The sequence below is a fragment of the Bos taurus genome, chromosome 18 (assembly GCF_002263795.3).
Source record: "Bos taurus isolate L1 Dominette 01449 registration number 42190680 breed Hereford chromosome 18, ARS-UCD2.0, whole genome shotgun sequence".
In the NCBI taxonomy this organism is placed as follows: Eukaryota; Metazoa; Chordata; class Mammalia; order Artiodactyla; family Bovidae; genus Bos; species Bos taurus.
Window position 1 is genome coordinate 25,806,632 of NC_037345.1, and position 14,203 is coordinate 25,820,834.

Genomic DNA, 14,203 nt, shown 5'->3' on the forward strand with positions numbered 1-14,203 from the left:
GACCTTTGATATTTTATAATGGTTTTGACTTTTTAGCAATAAAGTATCTTTTAATTTAAAAAAATCTTGTGATAAATATGATATATATATTCCATATAATGATGTGGAATATTATTCAACCATAAAAAAAAAAAAAACAAGGAAATCCGACCACAACATGGGTGGCCTCTGAAGGCATTGTGCGAAATGAAATGTCAGACAGAGAAAGACAAATACTGTAAGATCTCACGACTGAAGTGACTTAGCATAGCATAGCATAGCATAGCATAGGGAAGTAATGTACAATGCAATGACTAGGACTAACACTACTGTATGATACATAGGAAAGTTAAGAGAGTAAATCCGAATTTCCTTTCCTCTTTTTTAAATTGTATCTATATGAGAAAATGCATGTTCAGTTCAGTCGCTCAGTCGTGTCCGACTCTTTGCAACCCCATGAATCACAGCACGCCAGGCCCCCCCGTCCATCACCAACTCCCAGAGTCTACTCAAACTCATGTCCATCAAGTTGGTGATGCCATCCAACCATCTCATCCTCTGTCATCTCCTTCTCCTCCTGCCTTCAATCTTTCCCAGCATCAGGGTCTTTTCAAATGAGTCAGCTCTTCACATCAGCTGCCCAAAGTATTGGAGTTTCAGCTTCAACATCAGTCCCTCCAATGAACACCCAGGACTGATCTCCTTTAGATGGACTGGTTGGATCTCCTTCCAGTCCAAGGGACTCTCAAGAGTCTTCTCCAACACCACAGTTCAAAAGCATCAATTCTTCAGGGCTCAGCTTTCTTTACAGTTCAACTCTCACATCCATACATGACTACTGGAAAAACCATAGCCTTGACTAGACAGATCTTTGTTGACAAAGTAATGTCTCTGCTTTTGAATATGTTGTCTAGGTTGGTCATAACTTTCCTTCCAAGCAGTAAGTGTCTTTTTATTTTATGGCTGCAGTCACCATCTGCATGATTTTGGAGCCCCAAAAAATTAAGTCTGCCACTCTTTCTCCATCTATTTGCCATGAATTGATGGGACCGTATGCCACGATCTTTGTTTTCTTAATGTTGAGCTTTAAGCCAACTTTTTCACTCTCCTTTCACTTTGTTCAAGAAGCTCTTTAGTTCTTCTTCACTATCTGCCACAAGGGTGTTGTGATCTGCATATCTGAGGTTGTTGATATTCTCCCAGCAATCTTGATTCCAGCTTGTGCTTCATCCAGCCCAGCATTTCTCATGATGTACGGAGAAGGCGATGGCACCCCACTCCAGTACTCTTGCCTAGAAAATCCCATGGATGGAGGAGCCTGGTAGGCTGCAGTCCATGGGGTCGTGGAGAGTCGGACACGACTGAGTGACTTCACTTTCACTTTTCACTTTCATGCATTGGAGAAGGAAATGGCAACCCACTCCAGTGTTCTTGCCTGGAGAATCCCAGGGACGGGGGAGCCTGGTGGGCTGCCATCTATGGGGTCGCACAGAGTTGGACATGACTGAAGTGACTTAGCAGCAGCAGCAGCAGCACTCTGCATATAAGTTAAATAAGCAGGGTGACAATATACAGCCTTGACGTACTCGTTTTCCTATTTGGAACCAGTCTGTTGTTCCATGCCCAGTCCTGACTGTTGCTTCCTGACCTGCATACAGATTTCTCAAGAGGCAGGTCAGGTGGTCTGGTATTCCCATCTCTTTCAGAATATTCTGAACTGAACTGAACTGATCAGCATTGCAAGGAAGAAAGTTCTGAACTGAACTGAACTGATCAGCATTGCAAGGAAGAAAGAGGGACCAAAGCACAGGGTGGGGTTCCTTTATTAGGGTGCCTGCCCATCATCCTTCCCTGTATACTCGTTGGTTAGGTTTGGCCCCAGTGAGCACCTCCAGCTGCAGGGGAGGCTGAGAGAGTGAATGTCTGGCATAAAGTGTCTGAAGAGCAGTGATTAGCTTACATGGGGGGCTTCATCCCCTGAGGCTGGACATGTTGCTGCCCAAAACTAAATCAGGGTTCTGCTAGCAAGGAGGATAGGGCAATAGCCCTCAAGATTCAGATTCCTGGGTAAGAGTCAATGGGCCTAGCCTGGGTCATCCTGCTTGAGTCAGGAAACATGATTGAAAGGTAAGCTTTTGAAGGGGAAGCAGGAAGAAGAAGCAGGAAGCTGAGTACAGAAGAGACACAGCTCCATCTCCCTCCTCACAGGTCTTTTCAGATAGCAGGACAGCCTACATAAATTGTGGAGCCCAGTACAAATAAAAGTGTGAGCCCTCTTGTTTACAAATTATTAAGAATTTAAATATGCTGACAAGCACAGGTCCATGTGTGACTGCATGGGTCATGTGCCCATGAAGGGTGCCCAGAATGGAGTGACCATCCCAAGAGAATCAGCCTTGGTTGGGTCTGTTTTTGTATGAGATTGTATTAAAGACGTTCAGGGATGGCGGGGGAAGCTGTGGTTGACAATGTTATAATTCACATATATCCAGGCTGTTGTACAAACTATTAGTTAAAGAGCAAAGAAAGAGGTGATCACACCCCTTCTGCATGTGTAATAACCACAGGCAGTGGAAGAATTCAGACAATACAGAGTTCTGAGGGGGCTTCTGATCTATTCCAACTGTGGCTGGGCAAGGGGGGATGGCACATCGGCTTTATTTCTTGTGCCCATGCAGACTTGACCATGCCAGTTTATTATTTGATCGTCTCAGTGGCCCTGTGCAGCGCAATGTATTATCTCCATGAGGTCACCGGGGCTCACAGAGGTACACGGTCAAGCTGGGATTAGAAGCTAGGCAGTGTGAATCTAGAATTCATGTGTGTCAGCTCTCTGAAGTGTCAGCATTCAGTTCAGCTCAGTCGCTCAGTTGTGTCCGACTCTTTGCGACCCCATGAACCTCAGCACACCAGGCCTCCCTGTCCAACACCAACTCCCAGAGTCCACCCAAACCCATGTCCATTCAGTTGGTGATGCCATCCAACCATCTCATCCTCTGTCATTCCCTTCTCCTCCTGCCCCCAATCCCTCCCAGCATCAGGGTCTTTTCAAATGAGTCAGCTCTTCACATCAGCTGCCCAAAGTATTGGAGTTTCAGCTTCAACATCAGTCCCTCCAATGAACACCCAGGACTGATCTCCTTTAGGATGGACTGGTTGGCTCTCCTTGCAGTCCAAGGGACTCTCAAGAGTCTTCTCCAACACCACAGTTCAAAAGCCTCAATTCTTCTGTGCTCAGCTTTCTTTATAGTCCAACTCTCACATCCATACATGACTACTGGAAAAACCACAGCCTTGACTAGACGAACCTTTGTTAGCAAAGTAATGTCTCTGCTTTTTAATATGCTGTCTATGTTGGTCATAACTTTCCTTCCAAAAAGCAAGCCTCTTTCAATTTCATGGCTGCAATCACCATCTGCAGTGATTTTGGAGCCCAGAAAAATAAAGTCAGCCACTGTTTCCCCATATATTTGTCAGCATTAGAACACATCTAATGAGGTTGGAGAAATTGTAAGGAGTGGGCTGTGTAAGACTGGACATAAAAGGGCTGTTTTTGAGGGACTTCAACTACTAGGGGCAGTTTCATAAGGGATATCAGTCCAGCAACAGAAATACAGGATAGATTATAGCCCCAAGGATGTCCACAGGAGATCAACTAGGGAGACTGAGCTGGAAAATAAACTTCATTTTTCTCATAAAAGTGTCTGTCATACTTGGTCACTTTCTGAAACGAATCCACAAGCCAGGAACATTTGTCTAAATACTTTTAATTAAAATGCATTATAATAGGATAAAAGCCGGAGTGCAAACACAATATTCATGTTTACTAAGAAAATGAATGAAAATATTCCAGGGAGCCGAATACATTGGGATAATGAAACTGCAAACAGCTTCTTGGTTTTCATCTTATTTAAAATATTTACATGGTTAAAAAAAAAAATTGATGTTCATTTTCTACCAAAATGCAGGAAATGTTGAAACATTTTAAATTAGTAAAGACAACACATATAAGTAAAAGTCCTGTTTCAGCTGCAGAATAACAGTATTCCTGATCTGTATCATCTATATCTTGCCAATCAGCCCATCTCATTCTATTTGGAGAATAAGGTCAGCCTCAAATTCAATTTATCTAATATCCAAAGTTGGTGAAAGTATCAAGTTTTATGAGATTTCTCAGTGAAATTAAGACACTGCTGATCTCATTTCAAAATCAATTTTCTTTCCAGGACAATTCTTGGAAACCTCAAAAATCTCTCGCTTTATATAATAAGCAGTATACACTCAAGGGTTGATATCTAAAAGAATAAGCACATTTATATAACAAAGACTCCTTAGTAAGTAGAAGATAACAGTGAAGGTGCCTTTGAAACTTTTTGCCATCTACTGAAAGGCAATAAGCTGATTGATATATCTGAAATACTTGGTAAAGATGGAAGTACTCTCTATGCTTGGGTCGTAGAACATATAGTTCAAATATGATAAAGAGGAATGGGGATGGTAAAGAAAAAAATTAGCCCAAGCCTCCAGACTTCTCCTATTTAAAAAGTATTTACCAGTGAAATGGTATCTGTACAGTATTTTTAACTGCAGCATTATTTTTAATAGCTTATGACTGGAAACAATGCAAATGGCCATCAATGGGAGAGAGGTGAAGTGTTACGGTGCGTGTACGTGTTCTCTGCCTCTTCAGTCGAGTCCGACTCTTTGCAACCCCACGGATTGTAGCCCGCCAGGCTCTTCAGCCCATGGGATTCTCCAGGCAAGAATATTGGAGTGGGCTGCCATGCCCTCCTCCAGGGGAACTTCCCAATCCAGGGATCAAACCTGCGTCTCTCCTGCATTTCAGGCGGATTCTTGACTGCTGAGTCACAGAGGAAGCCCCTAAGCGTTAGGGTACATCCATACAATGGGCTAGGTTGCAGTCCAGAAAAAATAAGCAAGCCCTTTATGTTCTGATAGGAAACAATCTCCAAAATAAATCAAGTGAAAAATAGCAGCAGCTCTAGTATGTTACCATTTGGAGGTGGGTAGGGAGGGAAGGCGGAGAAGGCAATGGCACCCCACTTCAGTACTCTTGCCTGGAAAATCCCATGGACAGAGGAGACTGGTAGGCTGCAGTCCACGGGGTCGCTAAGAGTCGGACACAACTGAGCGACTTCACTTTCACTTTTCACTTTCATGCATTGGAGAAGGAGATGGCAACCCACTCCAGTGTTCTTGCCTGGAGAATCCCAGGGACGAGCCTGGCGGGCTGCCTTCTATGGGGTCGCATAGAGTCGGACACGACTGAAGCAACTTAGCAGCAGCAGCAGAGAGGGAAGGAAGGAAATCAGAGTGAATTTACATATTTCCTCGTGCAAGCTTAAAAATATCTCTGAAAGAATAAACAAGAAACTGATAATCATGGTTGCTTCCAGGAAGGGGACCAAGGAGGTTGGGAATCTGGGGTGGGAGGGAGAATTTTTAATGACTATCCTTTGTACATATGTAAATATGTTATTGGCTTCCCAGGTGGCGCTAGTGGTAAAGAACCTGCCTGCCAATGCGGGAAACATAATGAGACAGGGGTTCGATCCCTGGGTTGGGAAAATCCCCTGGAGGAAGGCATGGCAATCCACTCCAGTATTCTTGCCTGGAGAATCCCATGAAAAGAGGAGCTTGGTGGGCTACAGTCCATAGGGTCACAGAGAGTTGGACACGACTGAAGTGACTTAGTAAATAAGTTATTACCTTTAAAAATAAATAGAAGTTTTTTGAAAGGTCAGTTAATAACACTGCTCATCGCTATATTCAATAGAAAGATTACTACGATCACATGATACGACAGGGACTAGGGGAATCTGTTTGTTACCCTGGGATTTAGCAATACTTAGGCCAGTCTGGGAATTCCCATATTGTTTACTCTTCACAGGGAAGTGAATGCTGTGCTTTCATTTGGATGGATTAAGAACACAACTTTGCCAGCCTTCAAAGGCCCCTTTCTGTAGTTCACCTGGTTTCTGTAATTTTATATGAAATGGGCAGGACCTTTTGGAATGCCAGGTCTTTTTATTCATTGTTGCTGATAGAAACAAATGGCCCAATCCTAGTTTTTGTTTTTAATCACCCACACCCCACAAAGAGCCATTTGGTATGCAAATATAATCCTCTCAATAAATATTCATTTGACTGAGTGACTCTTTTTCCTGTTTTCATTATAAAAGCAACATGACTTGTTCTGGAGAAAGCTCAGAAATTTCAGTGGTTGTTAGTCATGAGACCCCACCTTCTAGGCTTAGTGGAAATTGCTACCATTATCTCTTAGGGCTTCCCAGGTGGCGCTAGTGGTAAAGAACTTATGTGCCAATGCAGGAGACATAAGCGACTTGGGTTTGATCTCTGGGTTGGAAAGACGATCCCTGGGAGGAGGGCATGGTAACCCACTCCAGTATTCTTGCCTGGAGAATCCCACAGAGAAACCTGGCAGGCTGTGGTCCATGGGGTCGAAAAGAGTTGGACACGACTGAAGTGACTTAGCACACATCATCATCTCTACAGCAAGGGTGTCAAAAACAAGTAATGAGTTAATCCCTGATGAAGAGGATTAGGTAACTGGCAGAGTGGATGCTCAGAAACGCTCACAACCTCTTGCCAGTAAACCATTTCCATTATATCTATTCTAAGGAAACAGCATCGCTGGGCACAATGGGATAATGTCTGCGGAAGTACTAACTGTCCTCTGGAGCACTTTGTTTCTAATGTGACTGCCCAGTAGAGAGACAGCACCAGACCACGGGTCTGATGCGTGTGCTATCTCCACGTCGTCGAAAGAACAGCATAGCTGTCTCCCACTTCTGCCAGAAATGTTTTCTCTTCTTGAAATGAGGGGAAGACAAATTCCTGAGGGGAAAATCCAAACTTTCAACAGCTCTTTGTTTCTCCAACAAGGCTTCCCATGTACTGAAGCCCTACAGAAAAGTATTTTGTTCTTAAATATAATTACAGGTGCAGAGGAGGCAGGGTTCTCTAGTGACGGTGGGAACTCACCCAGCACAGACACAATGAAGTTTGTTAATTTCAATACCAGCCCCGCGAGATGGAGAAACTGATGTCAGATCAGGACCACCGGCCGAGCACTTGAGGCCACTATCGCGGACCAGCGTCTTGGCCTTTGGGGAGCAGAGGGTGCGGGGTGCAGGGGGAAGGAGGGGGCGGGGGCTCGAGGTGGGGTGCCGGGTGGTGGGGAGCGGGCACCTGCGGGGGCTGGGGGAGCGGGTAGTGCACTAACTGCCGCCTTACTCCTCCTCTTTCTCCTTCCTCGCCTCCTCCCCTTCCTCCTTTTCCTCTGTCTCCTCCTCCTTTTTCTCCTTCTCCTCCTGCTTCTCAGGGACCTCCACCAACAGGATCTGTTCGCTGGGATCCGGGCCCAGGGTCACGTGGATCCGCACCGGGTGCTCTTCTGGCCGCGCCGCGGCCTCCTTGTCTCCCTCCGGCCTCTCCTGGGAGGCAGGTGGTGGAGAGCTTGGGGCCGGGGCCTCTGGGGCGGGGGCCTCTGGGGCCAGGGGCTCTGGGGCCGTCGGTTCTGGTGCGGGGGCCTCTGGGGCCGGCGGCTCTGGAGCCGGAGGCTGTTCTGGGGCGGCCGATCCCTCCTCTCCCACGGCGGCGTCTTCCGAGCTCTTGGCCTGGAATCCAGAAAGAGTGACTAGTGAGGCAGAGGGGTCTTAGAGGGGTCTCGGACACTTTCCTCATCCTCGGACCCCTGAGAAGACCATGGCACTCCGCAGGTGAAATCTAACAGCTGTAATGTTGGACGGAGATGCATCAGGTATTTGGTAGAAACATATATCGTGGGGAAGTTTAAGGATTCAAAGTCTGGGCAGCGTTTGGTGAAGGTCTTTGGGATATTTTAGGTGTCTGGAGCCATAGGGCTGGAAGCTGGAGTGAGGATGCGGAATGAAGGGCAGAGCCCCGCACTGAACTGTTGAGGGAGGAGAGAGAGGCTGTGACCAGGAGGGACCACCACCAAGGCCTTTGCAAAGCTTAGACGGCCTGCCCTGCCCAGTTAGCCTGGATGTGTGTTCGCTGGAGTATGAGAAAAACTCTAAGCAAATAAGGTAAAGACTGAGAATTCCCTGGTGGTCCAGAAGTCAGGACTCTGCACTTCCCCTGCCAGGGCTGAGTTCAATTTCTGGTCAAGGAACTAAGATCCCACAAACCAGAGGGTGCAGTCAAAAAAAAAAAAGAGAGAAAGAGAGAAAGAGAGATAAATAAATACAAGGTAAAGGCTGCTGAGAGCAGAAGCAGTTGTGATCTGCACATTTCTCGAACGGTCTCTAAGGTTGAGACCCCCAGGGAAGAATGGGCTGGGTACCACTGGCGTTAGGCTGAACTGAGCCCCTGTGTTTGTGGACTTGGTGGCTATCTCCAGTCTCCAGCCTGTGGGGTTCTAAGGGACCCAGGTTCCTATGGGTGTAATTAGGGAAGTGAGTGAAAATCCAAGCCTTTGTGGATACCACGGCCCCTCCTGCTGTCTGACCCCATCTTTGAGTGGGAAGAAGCTGGGGAGGGAACAGCCCCCAGAGGAGAAGGCCCGATGGTTCTTAGGGAGTTTCACATGAGAGCAGTCAGTGTGCTTATGGGGACTAGAGACCCCCTGAAGAGTACTCAAGTGAGAGGGTGCTGCAGGAAGGGAATTGGGTAAAGGTGAGGTTATCCAAGAAGCTCCTAGATACTAAGGCAGTTCTGGGACCTGCAGCTCCCTGTCTTGGTGTTTCTGCATCTTTTGATGTGCCTGTTTCACCTCACCATCCCCAAACTCTGACAACACACTTCCAGGGCAGGATGCCTAGTGGGGCCCCTTGTGAGATCCTGCTGTGAATGGAGCCAGAAGGATCATGGGAAGGTTGACCAAATGTTTCACCTTGTTTAACATGCTTTTATACAAGTATCCAAGGAAGTATCCTGCTCCATCTCTGCCACCCCGTGTGACAGCCAGGAGAAATCTGGGTCCCAGAATGTCCTGGAAGAGCTTCCCCAGGACACAGGGTGACAGAGCCAGGGTTTGGACCTGTGTCTTTAGGCTGCTGTTTTAGAGTTCCTTGCACTCCACCCTTTTGCCCTGGTTGTTCTAAAACTGTCTTTCATGAGCACACGCATGCAAATTTAATGCACATCTTCAAGCTGCCTGGGTGAAGAGCTAACACTTAGAAGCAACAAATTGCTAACCCGTTTCAGATAAAACCTTTCACTGTGCTGAGAACACTGTCGGAGCTCACGTTCACTCACTCCACACACGAGCCAGCACATAAGAGCCCAGCTTTAAAAACCAGCTTGGCCCTGCCCTTAACAGTTTGTGAGCCAGACAGTCATATCTCTTCTCAGTCTGGGGCCATTGGTGGATGTATCTGGAGAATGTCTTGGAACCCTGGGTGATTTGGGTGTCATCCCCTGACTCCTGCTGTCAAAGGACCTCTGAACAGGTCTCCTGGACTCTGACACCAGCCTGGATTGAGACTGAGTTCACCAGGCTCCTTTGAATTCTGTCATGTAGACTGCCATCCGCCCCCGCATCCCCGTCACTGAGCTTCTGCCTAACCCCATCCCCCGCCCCTTTCCAGCAGCCTTCCTAAAGGACAGTTATGAACAACCATAATTAGTGCAATCATTCTAATTGGCATTCTTGGCATTAGTCACATAAAAAAGTCCCAGAACTAATTTAAAAATTCCCTTTAGACTTAGGGGGTGGGGACTGTTGGCACCATGCCTGTTTCAAATCTTTTAAATTGTCACAGACACAACATTAGATATGAGACCATCACTGTCTGGGGAGGGACATTCCCTGCCCACACCCACTGCTCCTACCTCTGCAGCAGCACCCGAACTTCCATCTGGGGGAACACTCCTCACCCCAACCCCTCCCCACTCTCAGTCCAGGGGTGGGCACATGAGCCGGTCCTCCCCAGAGAGCACCACATTGGTGCTCCACACATCAGGAATTGACATGATTCCATTCACTTCTGCCCAATGACTATGAACCCTGGGACTCCTTGTTGGGACTGCTGGGAAAGAGGTACTTTCTGTGGCAGCTGCTCAGCCAGGAGGATGTAACCTTAGGGGGTGTCATCTCAAGCCCCTGGGGCCCTGCCTGGGAATGGAGCCTCCCGCCAGGGAAGCAGAGGTGACAGAATGGCAGATCTCATCCTGTTGGCATCATTTGAACGTGTAGATTCAGGCTTGCCTGAACCTTTCAATGACCCGCTCCAGTAAACTCCCCGTTTTCTCAAGCTGATTCGAGCTTGCACTGTCAGTTGCCTTTCTGTCACTTGCAACCAAACGAATCCAGATGGATACAAAGAAGGAAAAATAGTCCCACAATGGAACGCCTGGGTCCCGAGGCCTTTTCCCTGGCACATGGTTAAAATGGCCCAGGTGGCTGGGTCTCCAACTGCATTACCTGTTCCAGCAACTGCTGCTGTCTGGCGGCCGCCTCCAGCGCAGCCAGCTCCTTGAGTCGAGCCCTGAGGAGGGCAAGCCTGCCACCTCTGCCTCCCTTGGCACCCATCTTTCCTGCTGCGGCCAGGGCGGCATTGAAGAGCTTGGGGGTGCCTGCCCGCGGAGGGAGAATAAGCACGCTCTTCTCCTTGGGCTTGTTGTTATTTCTCAGCATTCGCCTGAAAGAAAGCAGCATCCGCTAACATCACCGGCAAGCTCTGGGAGAGAACGAAGCCTCACTCATTCGGACAGAGCCCTTTAGTTGAGTTGTGTGATGCAGGCTGGGTTGGCTGACAGTTTTGAAGTCCTTTTCTGAGCCCAGCGCAGTGATGCTTGGGACATCACATCTCACTGAACGATCAGAACAATCATAATGATGTGGGGTCTTACTGCCTGTACTTAATAGATGAGGCTCAGAGGGGTTGAGTGACTTTTCTGAGGGTACACAGGAAATGATGCAGGATACTTTAATATGAGGAATCGGAAATAGGATGCCCAGAGGAAGAAGAGCCCGAGCTTCTTGCTTCTCCTTTGGCTTTATTGTCATTTTACCATCATCAACACTGAGTGTCTATATGTGTCAGGCTGTGTGCTCAGACCTTAACAGGCAGGGATTCTCTGGTGATCCCTGTGATCCCCCTTCCTGGTGTTCACACCTCTGTGTGACCCACTTCCTTTGAGTGTGGTGGGACATGTGACTTGGTTTCAACCAACGGAATACAATCAGATGTTTTTGTGAACATAGGTCAAATGTCGTTTTTGTGAACGTAGGTCACATCGGATTGTGGCCTCTGTCCTGCAAGAAGACTCTTCCCCTGCTGGCTTTGATGAAGTAAGCAGTCATGTTGGGGGAGGCCTAAACCTGAGGGCGGCCACTGGCCAATGACTCACTAGAAGCTGCCCCCAGTCCCACAGCCATGAGGAACGGAATTCAATCAACAACTGTGGGACCCTGGAAGAAGATTCTTCCCCAGTTGAGACTTGAGATAAGACCCAGCTCTGGCCCCCATCTTGATGACTGCCTTGTACTGGACGCACCTAAACTGTCCCCAGATTTCTGACCCCTAGAAACTCTGAGATAATCAATATGCGTGGTTTTAAGCCACTCCATTTGTGGTAACAATAGATAACTGACCCGCTCTCTGTTCTTATCAGAATAATCCTCACACTAATCCTCGCAGGAAGGTCCTATTAGTCTCCCTCATTTCAAATGAAGATATGGAAGCCCAGAGAGAGTGAGTAATTTTCCCAAGGCCACACAGCTGGGAAGTACAGAGTTGGAACTCAAACCCATGCCTTTGACCCCAGTACCCCATGTCTTAATGATTACAAAGGAATATCACATTTATTATCTTCTTGGATGCTGACAATACTCCACAGGGTAGGTGTGAGTTTGGGGATCCCACAGAGGCCTTGCTTCTGGCTGTGCCTGCAGTGTGCTGGCCAGAGGGATTATTATACCTAAAAGAACTGGGGAAACTGAGGTTCAGTATGAAATGAGTGACATGCCCAAGGTTGCAAGAGGTGGCAGAGACAGAATTACAACCCAGATCTCAATGCAATATACCACTCTGCTTCTCTAAATAAGGAAAGAATGTTCCATCAAAGAGAGCTCTGGCCTTTTCTAAGGAATTGTTCATGCTGCTGATATGTGGTGAGTGGTTTGGCTCAAGAACAAATGAGTTTCGCCTGCAGTCCAGCGGGCCTAGGCGACTAATTGGCAAATTCATCCATCAGGGTTCCAGCAAAACTTGTTTGTTTAAAAATGAAGCCATTACTAGCTGCTTATCTAATCAGATGCAATGGATTTAAATAGTGCATATTGATATTAATTGCCCGAGACTTGCATTGTCTAGCTGGGGCTCCCCCGGGAGGCCGCAAACACAATAATCTTGAGGGGTCTCTTCCAGGCCTGGCATTGCCACCTGTGTTATCTGAGTCCATAATTCACAGCACGGCGGTCCGTGGGAAGGCTCAGCGTGGTACTCAGATGACATGGAGGCAGCAGCTACGGGACCTTTGCTGATTGCTAATGGCTGTCTCTGTTTTGAAACATTGAGCTAACTTCTGGGACGTTTCCAGATTAAGGAAATTTATCCTCATTTTCAGCTGACACGCATTTCTCTATAATTACTGTATAATTCACCCCTGGAGACAGCAGCATGCGTGAGACCCTGTTGCCTCGTTTCTTGGAGTGGCCGAGTCAGAGAGGGGAACATCTCACATCTTTGTGGCCTTGGGTCCCCCATCTGTAAAGTGGGCAGCTTGGACAGAATCCCACGCGGGGCTCTCACCAACTCAGACATCCCCAGGCCCTGTGGTTCTCAGCCCCATCTCTCCTTGGGTGGGCAGAGTTCATCTGTGACCCCCTGCCTCTCTCCTGAAGCTTGCCTGTCCAGAGAAGCAGCCTCTGAAGAGCCATGTCACTGCCCCCTCTATGTGGCATGGCCCACCAGCCCCTCCTCCTTCCTCTGGTTGCCTCTGGCCAGCACACTGTAGGCACAGCCAGGAGCGAGGCCTCTGTGGGACCCCCAAACCCACACCTAAGCCTGGTGGAGGGATGGGATGGCAGCTCTAAGTATGGCTTTTCTGAGCCATGCTCCTCTTGCAGGGGGCAGGAAGGGAAGGGGAGGGGGAACCTGGTGCCCGTTCTCAGACTTAAAGTCAGTTCTCATTATCCGCGGTAGTTAAGCCCTGTCAAGCGTCTGCAGACACAGAATTAGTGACTACTGAGCAATGGCTTTTGGGAAAATACAGGATTTGGTTACTGTGAGCCTCTCAACACAACATTTTCATTAACTGATCATTTTGTAACCTTGTCTTATGTGTGTGTGTGGTCTCTTTTAAAGATATCTTATTTAATATTGTTGATTCATTTACAACGAACGTGTGGCTCTGTGACTCAGGCCTGCACGTGGAAACATGAGGCCTCACTTCAGCACTACGCCTGGGGCCATTTTAATAGTGAAATCACCAAAAAAATTCACAAAAATGTGAAAAATATGGTACGAAGTGGACCACAGAAAGACACTTGTTTACAATCTGAGCTGAAATAAGAAGGCAGAGTGTCACCTTCTTCAATTTAGCTAGAAAGTGCACTTCAATGACTCAAATTTTTGCCACTGGGCACACGTCTGTGAATAGGGCACACGTCCCTATAAGCCTTTGAGTATTGATTTGGGGGTTATGAATAAATTTAATGAGTAGGTGAATTGCACATACAGAATCCATGAATAATGAGGGTGGATTCTCCCTCAGGAGGGTAGGATGAAGCAGGCAGACTTGGCAAAATTTGAATATGCTACTTATATGTTAATTGACTTTATTTTTATTTCCTGTTTCTTTGGCGGAAGCTCAGGTAGACCAGCCATTGGAAGGGCCCGGTGGCTGCTCTGTGAGCAGCCAGGTAAAATGAGTTACGGGGCAGCTTCCTTCCCCAGGAGACCCCAGTGCCTTGTCTGTATTATGCTCTAAGGTTGACACTGCTTCCACTCATCTGGGAGCTGCCAAAGGCATTTCATTAAAAACTCAAGTCACAGCAAGTTATTCTGCAGTATAAAACCCTGCATAGCTCCCGTCTCCCCCAGAATAAAAACTAAAGCTATAGATGAGACTTCCCCTACAAGGTCCTACCCAATCTCACCCCTTCCACTCCTCCCACCCCATAACAACCTATGCTCATTTTGTTGCTGGCCTCTGTGTAACACCAAGTCTGTGCCTCCTCTGAACCTTCGCACATGCTGTTCCCTCCCCT

The 14,203-nt window shown here is 47.5% G+C and overlaps 1 protein-coding gene across 1 annotated transcript in view; it reads right to left on the minus strand.

The window, feature by feature from the left end:
- Positions 1-7,198: 7,198 nt before the first annotated feature.
- Positions 7,199-14,203, minus strand: part of CNGB1 (cyclic nucleotide gated channel subunit beta 1) — a 68,713-nt gene continuing 61,708 nt past the window's right edge. Inside the window, 2 exon segments of the mRNA NM_181019.2 lie at positions 7,199-7,640; positions 10,412-10,628. Coding sequence (NP_851362.1) covers positions 7,254-7,640; positions 10,412-10,628 — 604 coding nt within the window. The 3' untranslated portion in view covers positions 7,199-7,253.